Genomic DNA, 23,112 nt, shown 5'->3' with positions numbered 1-23,112 from the left:
AAATTCTAAGGGCCAGATTCAGAGAGAGAGTACGCCGGCGTATCTACTGATACGCCGGCGTACTTTCAAATTTCCCGCGTCGTATCTTTAGTTTGAATCCTCAAACCAAGATACGACGGCTTCTGGGCTAGATCCGACAGGTGTACGTCCTCGTACGCCTTTCGGATCTAAGATGCAATACTTCGGCGTCCGCTGGGTGGCGTTCACGTCGTTTTCCGCGTCGGGTATGCAAATTAGCTATTTCCGTCGATCCACGAACGTACGGCGCATTTTTTTACGGCGTCGCTAGTCGGCTTTTTACGGCGTATAGTTAAAGCTGGTATTTTGCGGCGTATAGTTAGATTTGCCATGTTAAGTATGGCCGTCATTCCCGCGTCGAAATTTGAATTTTTTTATTTTTTGCGTATGACGTCCGTGAATCGGAATGTTCGTAAGTCCCGTCTAAGTTAAAAAAATGACGTCCTAGCGACGTCATTTAGCGCAATGCACGGCGGGAAATTTCGGGACGGCCAGAAATACACTATGCCGCTGTAAATTACGGCGCAAAATCGTTGAGGATTCGAAAGAACGCCAGGTAAGGTACGGCGGCGTAGTGTATCTCTGATACACTGCGCCGATCTATTTCTATGTGGATCTGGCCCTAACAAGATATACTTACCTGCTCTGCGTTATGGTTTTCTTCTTGGCTCTCCTCGACCCTCCCCAGTGTTGCTAACCGTCCATATTTTTACAGACAGTTCGTAAAAACGGGCACTTTCTTCCCCCCGTTCGTAAATGTATTATGTATGCATTACCACGTTGCAGGTATGATATATACATTTCCATACAATTGTTAGAAAGCTCTTATAAACCATTACCTGTAGAGCGGTGTTATAATCCTTCTTTAATTTTTCAAGGCATTCCCCACCTATCACAGGCGGGAGGGTGGCAGCGTTCATTTCCGGGTGAAGTTCAGGGTTGGCCATAAATTCTTTGCTGTGAAAGGAAAACAAGTAAACCAAAGCTGTTGACGTTAGGGCGGCCATATTTCTTCATCACATATGCAGACCTTTAAAGGGGTTGTAAAGGGGGGGGAAAAATTCCCTAAATAGCTTCCTTTCCCTTAGTGCAGTCCTCCTTCACTTACCTCATCCTTCCATTTTGCTTTTAAATGTCCTTATTTCTTCTGAGAAATCCTCACTTCCTGTTCTTCTGTCTGTAACTCCACACAGTAATGCAAGGCTTTCTCCCTGGTGTGGAGAAAGCCTCTTCAGGGGGCGAGCAGGAGTGTCAGGACGCCCACTAACACACAGCTCCTTTCTCTATCTGCAAAGTCGAGAGTGTCCTGACTTGCCTGCTCGCCCCCTCCCCCTCAAGAGGCTAATGTAATGTAATTGGGGAATTTGGCGGCGGGTTATTTGTCAGGTGAATGTGCCGCTTGCCACCCATAGCCTGCCACCAGATGTAGTGCTGCTGTCACTCCCTCTGGGGTCACTATCTGGAGAGTGAAGATCACACCAGTCCCTGCTGCTTGCCGCTGGGTGCCAGAGAAGGAGGAGGTGCTGAGATGGGTGGGGATAGCAGTGCACTAGGCGCAAGCCTCACTCCCGGTCTCACTGTCTGAGAGTAAATTGTCACTGGTTGCAAGATGCCAGGCAGTGCTGGCCCTAGCAACCAGTTCCGGAAGAGGAGTTATTAGTTAGTATGGGGTGGCTGTGTCCTCTATTTCATTTTGGACCCGGAAGGTGGAGGGAGGGAAGCCGGAAGCGCTGCGGTGGAGGGAGGGAAGCCGGAAGCGCTGCGGTGGAGGGAGGGAAGCCGGAGGCGCTGCGGTGGAGGGAGGGAAGCCGGAAGCGCTGCGGCGGAGGGAGGGAAGCCGGAAGCGCTGCGGTGGAGGGAGGGAAGCCGGAAGTGCTGCGGTGGAGGGAGGGAAGCCGGAAGCGCTGCGGTGGAGGGAGGGAAGCCAGAAGCACTGCGGTGGAGGGAGGGAAGCCGGAAGCGCTGCGGTGGAGGGAGAGAAGCCAGAAGCACTGCGGTGGAGGGAGGGAAGCCGGAAGCGCTGCGGTGGAGGGAGGGAAGCCGGAAGCGCTGCGATGGAGGGAGGGCAGGCGGAAGCGCTGCGGTGGAGGGAGGGAAGCCGGAAGCGCTGCGGTGGAGGGAGGGAAGCCGGAGGCGCTGCGGTGGAGGGAGGGAAGCCGGAAGCGCTGCGGTGGAGGGAGGGAAGCCGGAAGCGCTGCGGTGGAGGGAGGGAAGCCGGAAGCGCTGCGGTGGAGGGAGGGAAGCCGGAAGCGCTGCGGTGGAGGGAGGGAAGCCGGAAGCGCTGCGGTGGAGGGAGGGAAGCCGGAAGCGCTGCGGTGGAGGGAGGGAAGCCGGAAGCGCTGCGGTGGAGGGAGGGAAGCCGGAAGCGCTGCGGTGGAGGGAGGGAAGCCGGAAGCGCTGCGGTGGAGGGAGGGAAGCCGGAAGCATGCGGTGGAGGGAAGCTGAAAGCGCTGCGGTGGAGGGAGGGAAGCCGGAAGCGCTGCGGTGGAGGGAGGGAAGCACTGCAGTGGAGGGAGGGAAGCCGGAAGCGCTGCGGTGGAGTGAGGGAAGCCGGAAGCGCTGTGGTGAAGGGAGGGAAGCCGGAAGCGCTGCGGTGGAGGGAGGGAGCACAGAGGCTCCCGGACAGAAGGTGGATCCAAGAAAAGATCTCCCTGCAGCACATCGGTAGGGAGAAAGAAGAGTAGATGCCGGCAGAGCTACAGGGGGATCCACAAGTGTCAGCAATAAGGCAGTACAGCCGGCCCTCCTGCTCGTCAGATGCTCTGAACCCCCCCCCCCTCTTTTTGAACTGATGAGGCCCGGGCCCAGTACAGGAGGGCTGGTTGCACAGCTGCCCTGGCCTTTCTAATCTCATTATCTCTCCCTTTACCTGAAGGAGTGAACAGCATAAAATAATAGAGCCTGCCAAAAAGGAGGGTCGTAGGCCACTCCGGTGCTCTGTAATTTGATGCTGTTATGCGCACTCACAAGCTGGTTGACACCGTGCAAGGCCAGCTGAAGAGTGAGACTTATAGCCAATCAGCAGACAAACCTAAATCTTTCATAAGTAGACTTGTACAGTCGTAAGTCCCGAAGATTCAAATATTTGCATAAACTGGGATTTTACTTCTCATTTTCTTTTAAAAAGTGCGATCGTAACGCAAGGGCCTCTTGAACACTTCTGAGCGCCGCAGGTTTTTTTACACGCAAGTATGCTCCAGGGTCAAGCGGCGTGACTGCGGCGTTAAACAAATTGATTTTCACATCAGAGCTGTATTATCCTCTCGAGTTCTACAAAGGCTGTCAAAGACGAAGCCGGTTGGGTTGCCATGGCGAGCGCTCAGGTTTAATGTTTCGAGCCGTGACACATACACGAGCGCGATCTCAAAAGAAGGGCACTTATCCAATAAGGGAGCTCTTCTTTTCAAGGTTACCCCGTATACCTTAGATACAGCGCCACGCTGCTAAATGTACTTTCCTCCCCGCGGTAGGTCGTCGATGTTGAATACTCCAGCGCTCTGAATACAGGTATGGGGGGAAAAAAGGCACTTAATGCGGCACGCGGCACCTGCCGGTGTTACCGCAATTCGCGGTATTGAGTTGTAACAAAAACGGCACGTTTAGAATTAAGTGTTTTCAAATTGGGACCCACCTCTTTAAAAATGTAATGCCAACCCCCGTCCGTTAACCCTTTCTGATGGGAACTCCGTAAAATCAAATGTGGTTATCGCATCGGTAGATTCTGGCGCTCAGGGTTTTCCGGTGCGAAATGCTTAGTCATTGGTGCGTAAAAGAGGTAACTCTACTTTTATGATTTTTTTTTTTACCAAACAAATAAATAACATACACTATATTACCAAAAGTATTGGGACGCCTGCCTTTATACGCACATGGGGCTAGATTCAGGTAGCTACGCTTGATGTTACGGCGGCGCAGCGTATCGTATTTACGCTACGCCGCCGCAACTTACAGGAGCAAGTGCAGTATTCACAAAGCACTTGCTCCGTAAGTTGCGGCGGCGTAGCGTAAATGGGGCCGGCGTAAGCCCGCGTAATTCAAATGTGGAAGGGGGGGCGTGTTTTATGCTAATGTGTGATGACCTGACGTGATTGACGTGTTTTACGAACGGCGCATGCGCCGTCCGTGTACATATCCCAGTGTGCATTGCTCCCAAGTACCCCCGCAACGACATATTGGTTTCGACGTGAACGTAAATTACGTCCAGCCCTATTCGCAAACGACTTACGCAAACGATGTAAACAATTCAAATTTCGAAGCGGGAACGACGTCCATACTTAACATTGGCTGCGCCACCTAATAGCAGGAGCAACGTTACGCCGAAAACGCCTTACGCAAACGACGTAAAAAACTACCGCCGGGCGCACGTACGTTTGTGAATCGATGTAACTAGGTAATTTGCATACTCTACACCGAAAACAACGGAAGCGCCCCTAGTGGCCAATGTAATATTGCACACAATTCTACGTCGCCGCATTCAAGTTACGTCGGCGGAGGAAGCCTATTTTTGGAGCGTATCTGCCTTTGAGAATTGGCGTAACGATATTTGAAAATACGCCGCCGTAATAGCTTCCTGAATCTACCCCATGAACTTTAATGGCATCCCATTCTTAAGCCCTGTACACACAGCCGGGAATCTCGTCAGGAAAAAAACGTCGGTTTTCCTGACGAGATTCCTGGCAAGCTTTCCTTCCTCGCCGAGTGTACACACACGCCATTCAAAAGAACCGCCATTCTTTTTAATGGCAAGAACGCGGTGACGTCATTGACTACGACGAGCATGCGCTTGTCACATTCGATGCCGTCGCCGCCATCTTGCTGCACCCTACATTATGCCTTGGAGGCTACTGCGCATGCACCGAAGTCTCATCGAGCATGCGCGGGTTTCCATATAGGCAGGTAAGTATACAGACACTCGGGTTTCTCAGCAAGAAAACACTGCCGAGAATCCCGACGGGAAAATTGAGAGCAGGTTCTCTATTTTTCTCGTCGAGATTCCCGGCAGTTTTTTCGACGAAAAACCATACACACGCACGGTTTTCTCTGCAAAAAAAACGTAAAGTCGTATTCAAGAACGACTTAGTAAAACGACGGGAAAAGACGACGCGGACCCGACGCCATACTTAACATGGCCTACGTGGGACTGGCGTAAGGTTACCCCTCATATAGCAGGGGTAACCTTACGCTTACGCAAACGACGTTAGCGACGGTTACGCGACGCGATTTCGTTCGGGAATCGGCGTATCAGGCTCATTTGCATAAACAAATGAGACCTGAACGTAAACGCCACCTAGCGGCCGGCGGGAAATTACATTTAGGATCCGACCGTGTAAGTGACTTAGTCGAATCCTAGCCTAAATCCGGCGTATCTTGTTTTGTAAATACAAAATAATGATACGCCGGCGGGAAATTCGATTTACGCCGGTGTATCAGTAGATACACCGGCGTAACTTGTTTGAGAATATGGCCCTCAGTCTGTAGGGTTCGATATTGAGTTGGCCTTGCCCATTGCAGGTGATTTTATAAAATAGATACATTGGGGCATATTCTTAAATATCTGAGGCGGCGGAACGTATGTCCTTTACGTTACGCCGCCGCAAGTTTAAGTGGCAAGTGCCTGATTCCCAAACCACTTACCTGTAAACTTGCGGCGGCGTCGCGTAAAGTCCACCCGCGCAAGTCCTCCTAATTCAAATGATCCTGGTAGGGGGCGTGGATCATTTAAATTAGGCGCACTCCCGCGCCGATCGTAATGCGCATGCTCCGTCGGGTAAATTACCCGACGTGCATTGTGCTAAATGACGTCTCACGGACGTCATTTGTTTTGACTGTAATGTAAATGGCGTCCAGCGCCATTCACGGACGACTTACGCAAACGACGTTAAATTTTCAAATTTCGACGCGGGATCGACGGCCATACTTAACATTGAGTACGCCACCTAGGGGGCATCTTTATCTTTACGCCGCGTATCGCTTACGGAAACAACGTTAAAACACTACGGCGGGCAAGCGTACGTTAGAGAATCGGCGTGACTAGTCATTTGCATATTCTACGCTGACCGCCACCTAGCGGTCAGCGTAAATATTGCAGCCTAAGATACAACGGCGCAGGCCGTCGTATCTTAGGCATGTTTAAGTGTATCTCAGTTTGAGAATACACTTAAACATAGGATCGGACTTACGTCTGCGTATCTGCTGATACGCAGGCGTAAAGTATTTGAGAATATGGCCCATAGATGGACGGACCGATAGATGGATGCTTCCAGGACATGCTGGGACTTTTAGTTCACCAGGAGTCTGTATCCTCCGGCTGCTTTGTCACAACGCACGCTCCTGACTCATGACAGCGCTATTTATTTATAGACATTCTATTAAATATCCCCTCATCTGAGTCACTGCGACTATATCACAACAATACCTATGCAGGCAACATAAGTGCACATAAAGGCCGTCTGACGATAGGGGGGGGGAGGCGGGTGACATCGCGCCACTGACACCAAGGCACGCTGACACCGAGGCACGCATCGCGGGCTGCATGGAAAACAAGTTAAGTGTGGAGGAAAATTGCTTTATTTGTAGAACACGAGGTACCAAGGATGAATAATTAGTGACTGTGCGTAGGATCAGCTGCTCTACCCAACCTTTCTGCTGTTTGCTGCTGCTGAGATCAACATGGAAAATCACGGCATTAATGAGAGGTGGCGAGGTGGCGAGGTGGCGCACTAAAAGCGCTATAACTGCACAGAAATGTCAGAAGCTTAAAGCTGAGCTCCAGGTAGAAAATTAAAAAACGTCAAGTTCATTCGGTTCTGGATTCAGTGAAATAATCATTTTGCGTATTTTGAAGACAGCTACAGTAGTACACATGCCTTTCTCTCTCCATTGGCACCAGTGGCGGTGAGCCATAAGGGGGCGTGCGGGCCCCGCCCCCTCTCTCCTGCCACCCCTCTATCGCCATAGATAGAGTCATACATTGCATGACTCTATCTATGGTGGCTGCTGCCACCCCCTATTCAGTTGCCTCGCCCCTTTTCAGGCGCCGGGAGCCTGAATTACAGCGGCGGGGTATTTTTTGGTAGCACCTGATTAGAGCCAGAGGCGGGCGCCATGCTGGGCGCTCCCAGTTCACTCAGCTTTCTGTTAGGATATTCGCTTTCCTAACACTCAACCGCCTCTCCGCTAATCAGGTGCTCGGGGGTCTGTTACCTGTCACCTGATTGGCTGAAACGACACCGCCGTGACCCGCTGCCCCACCAAGGTAAGCGCCCGGCGGGGGATACACACTGGCAGCATTTGATGGGCACATTGGCGGCAATTGATGGGCACAGTAGCGTCAATTGATGGGCACAGTGGCAGCAATTGATGGGCACAGTGGCAGCAATTGATGGGCACACTGGCAGCAATTGATGGGCACACTGGCAGCAATCGATGAGCACAGTGGCGGCAATTGATGGGCACACTGGCAGCAATTGATGAGTACAGTAGCTACGTTTGATGGCACAGTGGCGGAAATTTATGGGTACAGTGGCTGCGTTTGATGGGCACAGTGGTTGCGTTTGATGGGCACAGTGGTTGCATTTGATGGGCACAGTGGCTGCGTTTGATGGGCACAGTGGTTGCGTTTGATGGGCACATTGGCTGCGTTTGATGGGCACAGTGGCTGCGTTTGATGGGCACAGTGGTTGCGTTTGATGGCACAGTGGCAGCGGTTGATGGGCACAGTGGCTGCGTTTGATGGGCACCGTGACAGCATTTGATGGGCACAGTGGCTGCGCTTGATGGGTACAGTGGCGGAATTGATGGCACAGTGGCTGCGTTTGATTGGCACAGTGGCTGCGTTTGATGGGCACAGTGACAGCGTTTGATGGGCACAGTGGCTGCGCTTGATGGGTACAGTGGCGGGAATTGATGGCACAGTGGCTGCGTTTGATGGGCACAGTGGCTGCATTTTATGGGCACAGTGGCTGCATTTGATGGGCACAATGGTTGCATTCGATGGGCACAGTGGCAGCGTTTGATGGGCACAATGGTTGCATTCGATGGGCACAGTGGCAGCGTTTGATGGGCACAGTGGCGAAAATTGATGAGCACAGTGGCAGCGTTTGATGAGCACAGTGGCGGAAATTGATGAGCACAGTGGCTGCGTTTGATGAGCACAGTGGTTGCGTTTGATGGGCACAGTGGTTGCATTTGATGGGCACAGTGGTTGCATTTGATGGGCACAGTGGCTGCATTTGATGGGCACAGTGGCTGCATTTGATGGGCACAGTGGCTGGAATTGATGGTTTTTTTTTTTTATGTTTGTTTGCGCCCCCCCCAAAAATTTGGAGCACCAGCCCCCACTGATTAGCACCCTATACCCCTATGCAGAGCAAGTCTCTGGCTTAGAGAGACTCACTCTAACAAGGGAAGCTTGCTAACAAATTGATGACCTTGTGCCTGTACTATTGACCTTCATTGTCCAATCAGCTGGCTGGGAGCCGCTTGATGACTAGACTGTATTAGGCAAATTGCAATAAAGAAAAAGCAAGGTCACCAATCTGGCTCTGTTGTATGGCAATGAAATCTTGATCTCTTGGCTAGTTGCCCGTTTGTCTCTGGATCCAGCCTTTTGCCCCTTAGTTGTTATCTCATCCTCGCTTCTTCCCATTTCTTTTCTTTCATCATTTCCTTTATTAGAGTTTTCTAACTTACATTTTACTGAGGCTTCCCAGCCCATTCATTATCCTTTATACTCAGATCTTTATTTCTGATCTGTGGTGTTGGGTTTCAATATATATACCTTATTAGTGGTACGCCCTATGTGCATTTAAAATGCATATATTATAATCAATTTTTTGAAAATTTGAAGCCACACCCACTACCATTTGGCTACGTGTTCCTAATCACTGTTGGGATCATATTATGCACCCATAGCCGGATTCAGAGAGTGTTACGCCGGCGTATCAGTAGATACGCCGTCGTAACTCTGAATCTGCGCCGTCGTAAATTTAAGTGTATTCTCAAATTGAGATACACTTAAATCTAGCTAAGATACGACCGCGGGCGCCGTCGTATCTTAGCTGTCTATTTAGGCCGGCCGCTAGGGGCGTATACGCTGATTTACGCCTAGAATGCGTAAATCAGCGAGATACGCCTATTCACAAACGTACGCTTGCCCGTCGCAGTTAAGATACACCGTTTACGTAAGGCGTTTTCAGGCCTAAAGTTATTCCACCAAAAAGATGGCGCAGCCAATGTTAAGTATGGACGTCGGACCCGCGTCGAATTTAATTTTGTTTACGTCGTTTGCGTAAGTCGTCCGTGATTGGGGCTGGGCGTAATTTACGTTCATGTCGAAACCAATAAGTCTTTGCGGCGTAATTTGGAGCATGCGCACTGGGATATGTCCACGGACGGCGCATGCGCCGTTCGTAAAAAACGTCAATCACGTCGGGTCACGAATCATTCGCATAAAACACCTCTTCACAATTTGAATTAGGCGCGCTAACGCCGGCCCATTTACGCTACGCCGCCGTAACTTAGGACGCAAGTGCTTTGTGAATACAGCACTTGCCTCTCTGACTTACGGCGGCGTAGCGTATATGCGATACGCTACGCCTGCCTAACGTTAGGCACAGGTACGTGAGTCTAGCTACCAGTCTTTTATGTGCGGTCTCCGACCTGAGCTCCCGGGAATGACACCTCTAGGCAGCGCTCCCTGTCTGGTTTCATAGATTCAGACTGAACAGACTTGGAAGTATCTATGGGGGAGGAGTCTACATCTCTCTCCCTTTATGTAATTACTTCCCCTATATATGGGTTTAAACATGGAACATTTTTACTCATTCATGTTTTTTTTTTTTTGTAGACCTAAGTGCACCTGCCCCTGAGGAGTGTAATTTATGTACACGAAACGCGTCGGACCTACTGGATGCACCTGTTTTTTTAGATGTTCCATACTGAATGTACTATACTCCTGTGGGCCGGTTGTATCTGTAATGCCGCGTACACACGATCGGAAATTCCGACAAGAAAACCGTGGATATTCTTTGTCTGAATTTCTCACTTCCTGTTTCTCCTCAGTAAGCTTGCCCCCATAATCCGAGACGTTCTGTCTGGGGGTTAGTCAGCGTGCTTGCCCCCTCCCTTGGGACTACATCCCTGCGGGGAGGGATGTAGTCCCAAGGGAGGGGGCGAGCACGCTGACTAACCCCCAGTGTCATGAATATGCAGTAGTCTCTCAGCTTACCTGTTTCCATCTGTTCATTAGAGGCCTGACCCTGTTCTGGTTCCTTTTTTATCACTTCCTCTTCCTTTATGGCCCCACCCAGGCCATCCCAGGAAGTCTATATTAACTGTTGCACTACAGGTCTGCAGTGCTGTTCAACAGTGTTTCTTTGCTTAAGTTCCTGTCTTCAGTGTGCTACTATTGTCTTCCTGTGTACCGTTTTTGGCTCGTCCCTGACTTCTCCTGTTTGCCTGTCTCTTGGTTACCCTTGTCTGCCTGTTGCCCTGACCTCGGCCTACCCATCACTACCGTTTGTCCTGCCTGCTGCTTCCCCTCTCTCCCTGCGGAGTGTGACCTAGGGGATCCCAGGGGTCGCGACCTGGATCCAGCTGCGGCGAAGGCCATCCTCACCACTAGAGGCTCTGGTGAACACAAAGCTGGGTCTTAGACTCCGCGCCCTGGGTGATCTTGGGTTCGCGCTTCCTCCCTGATAGCAGCAGTCGGCTATAGGGTTCACTATAGGTGAGGTGCATCCCTGACCCCAACGGGGTGCACTTGTCACCTGGCTACGGGTGACCTGACACCCAGCCAGAATGGCTCAGATGATGGGTGCAAGCTTACTGAGGGGGAAACAGGAAGTGAGAAATTCAGACAAAGAAAACAAATTTTTAGAAGGGAAATCGAAGGAAAGGGTAAGTGAACCGACAATACACGAACCTATTTAGGAAATAAAAAAACGAACCTTTACAACCCCTTTAACTCTAAACAACAAGTTTGAAAAATAGGCCCGGTCTTAAAGTGGTTAATGTTATAAAGCATCTGTACAAACTGTCATGAAGGGATTAATATTATGTTAACCACTTAAGGACCGCCTCCTGCAGATATACGTCGGCAGAATGTCACGGCTGGGCACAAGCACGTACCTGTACGTCCTCTTTAATTGCCCAGCCGTGGGTCGCGGGCGCGCGCCCGCGACCCGGTCTGAAGCTGCGGGACCCGCGGACTCGATCGCTGCTGGAGTCCCGCGATCGGTCCCCGGAGCTGAAGAACGGAGAGAGGTGTGTGTAAACACGGCTTCCCCGTTCTTCACTGTGGCGCCGTCATTGATCGTGTGTTCCCTTAAGTAGGGAAACACGATCAATGGCGTCACACGTCCAGCCCCGCCCCCCTACAGTTAGAAACACAGATGAGGTCACACTTAACCCCTTCAGCGCCCCCTTGTGGTTAACTCATAAACTGCAATTGGCATTTTCACAGTAATCAGTGCACTTTTATAGCACCTTTTGCTGTGAAAATGACAATGGTCCCAAAAATGTGTCAAAATTGTCCGATGTGTCCGCCATAATGTCGCAGTCACGAAAAAAAAAATCGCTGATCGCCGCCATTAGTAGTAAAAAAAAAAAATATATATAAAAATGCAATAAAACTATCCCCTATTTTGTAAACGCTATAAATTTTGCGCAAACCAATCGATAAACGCTTATTGCGATTTTTTTTTACGAAAAATATGTAGAAGAATACGTATCGGCCTAAACTGAGGAAAAAAAAAGTTTTTTTATATATTTTTGGGGGATATTTATTGTAGCAAAAAGTAAAAAATATTCATTTTTTTCAAAATTGTCGCTCTATTTTTGTTTATAGCGCAAAAAATAAAAACCGCAGAGGTGATCAAATACCACCAAAAGAAAGCTCTATTTGTGGGGGAAAAAAGACGCCAATTTTGTTTGGGAGCCACGTCGCACGACCGCGCAATTGTCAGTTAAAGCGACGCAGTGCCGAATCGCAAAAACTGGCCGGGTCCTTTAGCTGCCTAAAGGTCTGGGTCTTAAGTGGTAAAAGGTCAGAAGGCAGGTTCCCAGAGGTCAAAGGTCCTAACCAAAAATTTGGAGCACCAGCTGCCACTGACCGCGCAATTGTCAGTTAAAGCGTTGCAGTGCCGAATCGCAAAAAGGGGCCAGGTCCTTTACCTGCCTAAAGGTCCGGGTCTTAAGTGGTTAATAGGCATGCCTTCATACTTCATCTGGACTTCACCTGTAGAATTAGTGACATTTTGATCTAATACTCGGACATAGCCTTACCTTTTATACTTCTTCATGGTGAAGTTCAGCAGGCTGTACAACTGACTCAGTTCCGAGGCATAGGTCACCACATTCTTCTGTATATGGGAAGACAGGGCATCATGGAAGCTCCGGAGATAGATGGAGCACACCTTGTAGTCCTCGGGATAGAGCGACATTAAAGAGTTCTTCACTTTTATCAAGTCTATTAAGGTATTGGCCTTAAGGGTCTCCAGGTGCTTTGGAAGCCAGCTCTCCTCTTTCGGGTTAAGGGGCACCGACTCTACTCGTTTGACCACACTGTCTTTGACCGCTTCTCTCCACAGATGTTTCCATCGTCTTGGTTGGCCAAGGATGATCTCTGAACTTCCTAAAGGCACGCTTGTGTTTTCATGAACGATGGTCTCATTCTCAATAACGTGCACCAGAGTGGCCACCAAAGAATCATCCACTTCCTGAACCAGAGTTTCTTTCACGATGGACCTTACCATGTTGAAAAGAGATCCATACAACAAGTCCACGTCCTTGGCTCGTATGGTGAACTCGGTTATATTTTCGTAGTAGTTGTCGCCCTGACTCTCCTCTATCAGTTTGTCCTCCATGAATTTTATACTTCTGAAGGCCTTCTGAAGCTGTCTTCCATGAATAAGTTCATTGATTTGCATTACTGGAACAGAGAACATGCATTAATAATCATACCCTTGACTAAAATACAAAATTCATACAAAAACACACAGGCCCAGATTCTCGTAGAATGGAGAAAAACTACGGCGGCGTAACGTATCTCATTTATGTTACGCCACCGCAAGTTTTACGGGCAAGTGCTTGATTCACAAAGCACTTGCCTGTAAAGTTGCGGCGGCGTAGCGTAAATCCCCCGGCACAAGCCCGCCTAATTCAAATGATCCGGGTAGGGGGCGTGGATCATTTAAATTAGGCGCGTTCCCGCGCCAAACGTACTGCGCATGCGCCTTCCCTAAAATTTCCCGACGTGCATTGCGCAAAATGACGTTGCAAGGACGTCATTGGTTTTGACGTGAACGTAAATGGCGTCCAGCCCCATTCACGGACGACTTACACAAACAACGTAAATTTAAAATTTTCGACACGGGAACGACGGCCATACTTAACATTGGTTGCCCCCTCATATAGCAGGGGCAACTTTACGCGTCGCAAATCTAATGTAAACGTTGTATCTTCACTGCGTCGACCGCGCATATGTTCAGTAATTCGCGTATTTTGCTAATTTGCATACTCGATCGGGAAAACGACGGAGGCGACACCTAGCGGCGGAAAAAAAAATTGCATTTAAGATCCGACAGCCTGTCGGATCTAATGGATATCTATGCGTAACTGATTCTAAGAATCAGTCGCATAGATACGACGGTCCAGATTAGGACTTACGACGGCGCACATGGCATTGCGCCGCTGTAAGCCCTTTCAGAATCTGGGCCACAGTTCAATGATGTGCAATAAGTGAATAGCTATCTACCTTTATTTGCATTTTATGTTTCAGTATTCAATATGTATTGTATGTTTTACCATACGTGATTTTCTTGGGAGCATCATTTTTACCTATAGGTAAGCCTATACTAAGGCTTACCTATTGGCATTTTTAAATATCTCAGAAACGTCCACAATGTGCTAGTATGCACGCAATGCATACTAGCACATTATGCCATCCCACACTTCAGAGTTTCCAGGTCTGCATGGCTGTTGTGGACATTTTGAAGAGCTAGAGTAGGAAAATGTATTCTTACTCACTGTAGTCTGGGTGAGTCTGGGTAGTCGGTCTGGGTTACTGTAGGTTAGGCTGGAGGGCTCTGAATGTCAGGCCTCTGGCACCTCTCCCTGGTTCTAGAAGCTTGAAGAAGTTTCTAGAGGCTAGTGGGTGGAAGCCAGAAGGTCCTGATTTGCATAATTGTGGAAATCCGGCCAATCACCAGGCAGGAGGCCTGACAGGGTGACTGGGTTAGCCCATAAATATCGCCAGCAGGGGAGTCGGGTGGAAGATGGAGTGAGAAAGCTGTTACATATGGCCAGGGAGGAAACCCTGGGGCTGAGGAAGGCTCTGCCTCCAGGCTGGGAGCTGGAGAAGGAAGGAAGGAAGGAAGGAGAGCAGAGCTCCACAACCCTTCAGTCTCTGCTAGCAAACACCCCGTCTCACTTGGAAGGACCTGGGCAGCAGGAGGCCTGAACGGAAGTTTTCTCAAAGTGGCATGATTTCCAGGGACCGTTTAAATACCTCTAAACCCCCAGGGCCAAAAAGGGTTAAAGATGCCAGATGCAATGTCCAGCAAGCTTTTTTGAGACCTTGCCAACAAGCTAGTACCCAATCCTTTGTCCTGGGCCATTTCACCAAGCAGCCAGGTGGACTGCTATTTTCAGGAGTGCTCCTACAGTATGGGTGCTTTGTGCTATTATGGGGCTGGATGAGTCTTGGTAATTGGTCTGGGTTACTGTAGTTCAGGCTGGATGGCTCTGTATGTCAGGTCTCTGGCACCTCCCACTGGTTCTAGAAGCTTGGAGAAGTTTCTGATAGCTAGTGGGTGGAGGCCAGAATGTCCTGATCTGCATAGTTGTTGGAATCTGGCCTGGCAGGGTGACTGGGTTAGCCTATAAATATCATGGAGCTTTGTGAGGAAGCTGTTAAGTGTGGCCTGGGAGGGGACCCCAGGGCTGAGGAAGGCTCTGCCTCCAGGCTGGGATCTGAGCAAGGAAGGACAGAGGAATCTCCACTACCCTACAGTCTCTGCTAGGAAACACCATATCTAGCATGAGAGGTCCTGGGCAGCAGGAGGACTGAACAACAGTTTTCTCAAAGCAGCAGGATTTCCAGGGACAGTGTGAGTACCTCTACACCCCCAGGGCCAAAAATGGTTAAAGCTGTCAGATGCAATGTCCAGCAAGCTTTATTGGGACAGTGCCAACAAACTAGTACCCAATCCTTTGTCCTGGGACATTACAACAAGCAGCCAGGTGGTATTTTTAAGAGATGGGACGTAGGGCTTTGTCCTATTTCTACCAAGGGAACATAGAGCTCCTGAAAAGAGGAACCTTGTGATTGATTCACTGAGATGGAAATCACTCCAGTGGGAGCACAATCCACGATCTACATCAGTGCTCTCCAAACTGCTTGCCTTTATCCGGCCCTTGGAGCACTATTCCTCCCACTGATATGAGACGCCATTCTGCCATCTGACAACATAATTGGGGCACCGATCCTCTCACAGACACAGGCCCGGATTTCCCACAAGGCCACTGAGGCCAGGCCTTGGGGCGGCAGGGAGCCAAGGGGCGGCAGTGGCATGGAGTCCCCCGACGCCCGGAACATACAGTTAGGGGCAGTAAGTTATGGGGGAATCCGCTCGCTCGTTAACAAGTGATTGCGGCAATGTCGCCGAAATCACTTGTAAAATGTGTGCTCCCGTCCATCCCCCCCCCCCCCACCCCACATACCTCTCTCTGCTGGCTCTGCCTTCGGGACTCCGTCCTCCCCCCGGCCACCGAGTCTGTCTCCTGTCCCTGCTGCCGATGTACACAGTGAGAGGGGAGAGCTGTGCTCTTCCCATCTCAGCTGTGACAGGAGTTCTAGCACAGTGCTAGGACTCCTGTTTTGGAGGTGACAGGGTCAATAAAGAGAACATGTCACCTCCAATTGCTATCACACAGGGAATTGTTTTCTCCTGAGCGATAGCAAAAAAGTTAAGTGAAAAAAAATTGATAAAAAAAATAAATAAATAATAAGAAATAATATTTAAATTAATAAAATAAAAAAGTAATTAAAAAGTAAAAAATAAGAAAAATAATAAGAAAATTATACAAAAATAAAAAAAGTAAGCGACAAGCTACAAATAAATAAAAAGAAAAAAAGTGATAAAAAAGTAAAAAAAAATGTGAACAACCTGCCATCCGGTTGCCATTCTCCATTGATTTGGGGGGTGCGGGGGTTCGGTTGGCGGGGAGGAGGTGCATTGCGGAACCTGGCCTTGGGGCGGCAGGGAGAGCAAATCCGACCCTGCACAGACACCAATAATGGGGCACTATTTTTCCCTAGGACTGCAACAATGGTGCACAATCCCCCCCCATTGAGGCTGCATTTGATGGGCACATCATTAAAAAGGTGGGGTATACATGATCAGGGGGAAGGGGTGGAGTCAGGGGCGGAGCCAAGGGGGGTGGCAAAATTAGGTTTCGCCTAGGGTGTCAGAAATCCTTGCACCAGCCCTGTTCCCTCGTACCCATCCACTCATTGTTTTTCCCAACTAAAACAACAAAAAGAAGCGTATGGACCGAGTCCTTGTCTCTGATTGGGAGTTGAAAATGTGCGTTCCTTGGCTGTGCAGGAATAGGGGGGACGCAGAATCCAGCGGCCCTCTAGGGGGCAGCGCTGCACGTGATTCGAATAGTGAGCCACAGGCTCCTGCCTAATTCTTTATAGTGCAAAGGTGACTCTTTTTATATATGTGGGGGGGGGGGGGAGGGAAATGTTGAACAGACCAGCTGAGATATGTTTGGAATGCGCTCGGCACAAACCATTCCCTTAACTCCTTAACCACAAAACACGCTGTAAATGCAAAACCGCTCACCAAAAGCAGCAACAGATCATGTGGCACGCTGGAGCGGGGGAGCGAAGCCAAAACACATAAACGGGTCATAAATATGTAAAGTGAAAGCTGTTTGCTTGTTTTTAATTTTGAAGGTTTTGAGCGCGCTATAAAAAAAAAAAACGGAAAGAAAACAAAAACGTGTGTTTGTACGTTTTTATGTTTAGCACTGCAAAAGAATTGGACCATGTCTAATAATATGCAACGTGGTTGGAGGGAAGCTTCAGAATGGCAAATTATATGAGCAGCTCCTCTTTAACCACTTATGCCCCGGACCATTTTGTTGCTAAATGCCCAGGCCAGGTTTTGCGATTCGGCACTGCGTCGCTTTAACTGACAATTGCGCGGTCGTGCGATGTGGCTCCCAAACAAAATTGGCGTCCCTTTTTTCCCACAAATAGAGCTTTCTTTTGGTGGTATTTGATCACCTCTGCGGTTTTTATTTTTTGCGCTATAAACAAAAATAGAGCGACAATTTTGAAAAAAATGCAATATTTTTTACTTTTTGCTATAATAAATATCCCCCAAAAATATATAAAAAAGGTGTTTTTCCTCAGTTTAGGCCGATACGTATTCTTCTACCTATTTTGGGTAAAAATACATTGTATGAACAGAAGATCAGCATTTCTCCCCCTGACAGGACCGGGAGCTGTGTGTTTACACTCACAGCTCCCGGTCCTTGCTCTGTAACAAGCGATCGCAGGTGCCCGGCGGCGATCGCGGCCGCCGGGCATGCGCACGGGTGTCAGGGACGAGCGGGGGGGCACGCGCGTGCCCCTAGTGGCCGCTTAGAGAGCCGACGTAGAGCTACGGGCTCTCGCGCAGGGGAGCCGACCTGCCGCCGTAGAACTGCGGCGGCTGGTCGGCAAGTAGTTAAAAAGAGAAAACGAATGCAGCCACCACATCTAAGAATCGGTAAGACACAATTGCCTAGATTCAGGTACGTTGCCGCAACTTTGCGGCGGCGTAGCTTAAGGCATTTAAGCTACGCCGCCGTAAGTTAGCGAGGCAAGTACATGATTTACAATGTACTTGCCTACTATGTTACGGCGGCGTAGCCCAAAGCGGGCTGGCGTAAGGGCGCCGAATTCAAATGTGTGTAAGGGGGGCGTGTTTATGCTAATAAGGCTTGACCTTACGTTTTTGAAGTTTTTTATCTACTGCGCATGCGCCGGGCGCCTACATTTCCCAGTGTGCATTGCGGCTAAGTACGCCACACAGGCCTATTGAGTTCGACGTGGACATAAACGACGTAAATCCCGATTCACGGACGACTTACGCAAACAACGTAAAAAAAAATTAGACGCGGGAACGGCGGCCATACTTAACATTACTATTCCATGTAGGGCTAAGCTCTAACTTTACGCGGCCTATCTCTTACGTAAACGGCGTAAAAGTACTGCGTCGGCCGGGCGTACGTTCGTGAATCGGCGTATCTACTCATTTACATATTCTACGCCGACCGCAATGGAAGCGCCACCTAGCGGCCATCCGAAATATTACAATCTAAGATAGGATGGTGCAAGCCGTCGTATCTTAGATAGGTTTAAGCGTATCTCTGTTTGAGCATACACTTAAACATACGTCGGCGTAGATTCTGAGTTAGGTTGGCTTATCTACTGATAAGCCGGCCTAACTCTTTCTGAATCTATATATATATATATATTAAAATGTTTGCTTTTGGGTTTCATATGGCTTTATCTGTTTTTCACACGTTGGTGTTGCGAGGATTGGGCTGCTGGCCCCCTCGGCTCCGGGAATAGCGTAGGTAGCCATTGTCAGTAATTTGGGTCAGAGTCTCCTCAGGTTTTTCCCGCCACAGAAGTGGCAATTTGAGTGAAAAGCTGTCAATATAAACAGTATAATCATCGCCTAAATGCTGTACTGCGCGGCACACTGCAGGCCCTATTTAGAGGGAACCATTACCAGCCAAGGTTATAATTTCGCTCCCATAAATATCTCATTCTGGCAGAGAACCAATCACTGCAAATGATTTCACGAGGAAGAAGAGCGGCTTGTGAGACTGAAGTAACACCCAGCAACAAACTCCAATTACTGAGGGGAATTTTCTCTCTTTTTTTTTTTTACAGGGATGCAATCTGATGGAAGCGATCGTAAGGTGGAGGCTTATTATTCCATCACATATAAATCCAGGAACAAAAATGTAATACATTGCAGCGTGCAAGCCTTTGGATGTGGTGGTTAGTTTTCCCGAGCTACACTATATTGTCAAAAGTATTGGGACGCCTGCCTTTACAAGCACGTGAGCTTTAACCACTTAAGACCCGGACCAAAATGCAGGTAAAGGACCCGGCCAGTTTTTGCGATGCGGCGCTGCGGCGCTTTAACTGACAATTGCGCGGTCCTGCGACGCGGCTCCCAAACAAAATTGGCGTCCTTTTTTTCCCCACAAATAGAGCTTTTTTTTGGTGGTATTTGATCACCTCTGCGGTTTTTTACTTTTTGCTATAATAAATATCCCCCCAAAAATATATAAAAAAAAAATAATGTTTTCCTCAGTTTAGACCGATACGTATTCTTCTACCTATTTTTGTAAAAAAAATAAAAATCGCAATAAGCGTTTATCGATTGGTTTGCGCAAAATTTATGGGGCCAGATTCAGGTACGAGATACGACGACGTATCTCTGAGTGTGCGGCGTCATATCTATGCGCCTGATTCTTAGAATCAGTTACGCATAGATTTGACTAAGATCCGACCGGCGTAAGTCTCTTACGCCGTCGTATCTTAGTTGCATATTTACGCTGGCCGCTAGGTGGCGCTTCCGTATAGTTACGCGTCGAATATGCAAATTAGGTAGATACGCCGATTCAGAAACGTACGTTTGCCCGGCGCATTTTTTTACGTTGTTTACGTTAGGCTTTTTCCGGCGTAAAGTTACCCCTGCTATATGAGGCGTATCCTATGTTAAGTATGGACGTCGTTCCCGCGTCGAATTTTGAAAATTTTAGATCGTTTGCATAAGTCGTTCACGAATAGGGCTGTGCGTAAGTTACGTTCACGTCTAAAGCATTGACGATTTGCGGCGTAAATTCTTTCACGAACGGCGCATGCAACGTTCGTAAAAAAACGTCAAATACGTGGGGTCACCATTAATTTAGATAAAACACGCCCACATCATTCACATTTGAATTAGGCGGGCTTATGCCGGACCACATGCTGTACGCCGCCGTAACTTAGGGCGCAAGTTCTTTCTGAATACGGAACTTGCGCCCTAATTTACGTTACGCCCGCCCATAGATACTCCATTGTATCTGAATCTACCCCATAGTGTTTACAAAATAGGGGATAGTTTTATTGCATTTTTATTAAAAAAACATTTTTTACTACTAATGGCGGCGATCAGCGATTTTTTTTTTTCGTGACTGCGACATTATGGCGGACACATCTGACAATTTTGACACATTTTTGGGACCATTGTCATTTTCACAGCAAAAAGTGCTATAAAAATGCACTGTTTACTGTGAAAATTACAATTGCAGTTTGGGAGTTAACCACTAGGGGGCGCTGTAGGGGTTATGTGTAACCTCATTTGTGTTTCTAACTGTAGGGGGGTGGGGCTGGACTTGTGACATCATTGATCGTCTTTCCCTATATCAGGGAACAGACGATCAGTGACACTGCCACTGGGAAGAACAGGGAAGCTGTGTTTACACTCGCCTCTCCCCGTTCTTCAGCTCCGGGGACCGATCGCGGGACACTGGCGGCGTTCGGGGTCCCGTGGCCTTGGTCACAGAGCTTCGGACCGGGTCGCGGGCGCGCGCCTGTGACCCACGGCTGGGCACTTAAAGGGTTAGGGTTAGGGTTTAGGGTTAGGGTTAGGGGGTTTGGGTTAGGGTCAGCCGTGCCATTCTGCCGACGTATATGTGCAGGAGGCGGTCCTTAAATGGTTAATGACGTTTAAAAAACAGTAATTTTTTAGAACCCGAAAAACGGTCGTGTGTACGCGGCATAACATTGATAAAATTAAGAAACTCACCTGATAAAAGTACTTCTTCTTCCTCCACAGCTTCCATCTTGTCCTCTTGCCCGAGTTCATCTTTTTTATTGTATCCTTCGTGTTCATTAAAGTCTATTTTCTTTTTCACCTTCATGCTAGTTTTCAGTTTGTTGACCAGAGAACCCGACCCCCCTGGGGACTCCTTTTTATCGGGTGAATTTGGTTCTTCTGCATGCTCGTGCTTCTTATGATATATTTTACTTAATCGTACACCCAGCTGGCCAAAGGACGACTCCTTGTCTGGAGAGTTCAACTTTTCCGCTTGGCTGTGACGCTTTTTCTTACTGTCTTTAGACGTTTGGCCAAATCCAGCCGTTGACTCCTTCTCTGGAGAGTTGGGTTCTTCCGCTTCCTGCGCTTTCTTCGAATTTTTTTTACTGATCCTAAAGTTTCCGAAAGGGTTGGTTAGACCTTGACTTTTCTCTCCGGTTTTGGATTCTGGATCCTCAAATGGATTGGCTCCTTCTCTTCGAGCTTGGACTTTGGCATCTTTCCCAACTTTTGACTTCTCCGGTGAGCTTTGCAGTTGGGTGTCATTTCCTGTCTTTATGCTTTTTTTACTGCTTCTAAGGTCTACAAACGGATTGGACGAACCCGGACTCTTCTCTCCTGCTTGAGGTTCTGGCTCGTCAACCAAGCTGGTTCTGTCCTTCTGGTCTTTGTCCTTGAAATCCCTCCCGACGGTTGGCTCGTTTTCTGAAGAGTTTTGTCGTTCACCTTTCTTCTTTGGACTTTTTTTGCTGATTCTAAAGTTTCCAAAAGGGTTCGGTAGACCTGGACCTTTCTCTCTCGGTTTTGGTTCTGGATCTTCAAATGGGTTTGTTCCTTTTTTTGGATCTTCATCATCTTTTCCAGCTATTGACTTCTCTGGTGTGCTTCGCAGTTCGATGTCATTTGCTTTGTTTACACTTTTTTTACTGAATCTGAAGCTTCCAAAAGGATTTGGTAAACCTGGACTCTTCTGTCCTCCTACTTTAGCTTCTTGAAATGGGTTTGCGCCATTTCTTCCGGCGTCGGCTTTGTTTTCTTTGGGTTTCTTGTGAGAGTTTGGAGGTGATGGCTCCATGCCTTATCTAAATGCTGTATGTCTCTGCCTGAAAAACAAAATATACATTTATTTGATGCTGTAGCTGTAATAGATTCACCTAGAGTTCCTGGGGATTCCCATAAACCTTGGCTCTTCAGACTTGCCCAGATCCCCAGCATTCTAAAGTAATGATGTGCTACGCTTATTTGGTATTTCCCTGAAAACATTACAGCAAATGCATTACTGGAAATACAAAGCCTTGGAGTAAAGCCCAAGTGAACCTGAAGTTTTAGGTAGCTCGTTGCATCCCGAGTGCATCAAAACAAAAGGGGTGCAATTTGCAAAGTCTTAAAGGGGTTGTAAAGCTTCACGTTTTCTCACCTTAAAGCGGAGATCCGCCTAAAAAAAAAATACTGCAGCTGCTGACTTTTAACCACTTAAGACCCGGAACCAATATGCAGGTAAATTGATTCGGCACTGCGTCACTTTAACTGACAATTGCGCGGTCGTGCGACGTGGCTCCCAAACAAAATTGGGTCCTTTTTTCCTCACAAATAGAGATTTCGTTTGGTGGTGTTTGATCACCTCTGCGGTTTTTATTTTTTGCGCTATAAACAAAAATAGAGCGACAATTTTGAAAAAAAAATAGGATTTTTGTACTCACCGTAAAATCAATTTCTCTGAGTTCATAGACGGACACAGCCTTCATTGACATTAGGGTTATGCTTCTTCCTACCAGGAGAGTTTCTCCTGGTAGGAAAAAGCATAACCCTAAGGTCAATGAAGGCTGTGTCCGTCTATGAACGAAAGAGAAAACTTTGTTTACGTCGGGTCACAACGTATTAGCGTAAAACACGCCCCCATTAGATCCATTTGAATTCTGCGCCCTTATGCAGCGAGAGATACACTACGCCGCCGTAACTTATGGCGCGGATTCTTTGTGGATTAAAAAAAATAAAAAAAAAGATAACTTACGGCGGCGTAGCGTATCTTAGATACGCTGCGCTCGGCGCAGATGTATGTGGATCTGCCCCATTGTGTTTTTTTCAAAATTGTCGCTCTTTTGTTTATAGTGCAACCAAAGCCACCCCCGGCCTCTAAGGGGCCCAGTGGTCCCCAGGGCCCCGGATGGCATCCCCCTTTTTTTTTCAGCACCAAAGCCCCCCCAACTTTTAA

At 48.4% G+C, this 23,112-nt stretch overlaps 1 protein-coding gene across 1 annotated transcript in view; it reads right to left on the bottom strand.

Annotated features, from left to right (window-relative positions):
- EXOC3L4 (exocyst complex component 3 like 4) overlaps positions 1-23,112 on the bottom strand; it is a gene marked incomplete in the record, with an annotated part of 73,319 nt that overhangs the window by 37,488 nt on the left and 12,719 nt on the right. The window contains 3 exon segments of the mRNA XM_040333779.1: positions 858-975; positions 12,304-12,949; positions 20,889-22,003. Coding sequence (XP_040189713.1) covers positions 858-975; positions 12,304-12,949; positions 20,889-21,975 — 1,851 coding nt within the window.

The sequence above is a fragment of the Rana temporaria genome, chromosome 13 (assembly GCF_905171775.1).
Source record: "Rana temporaria chromosome 13, aRanTem1.1, whole genome shotgun sequence".
Lineage (NCBI taxonomy): Eukaryota > Metazoa > Chordata > Amphibia > Anura > Ranidae > Rana > Rana temporaria.
This window is presented reverse-complemented; position numbering and strand designations above follow the sequence as displayed.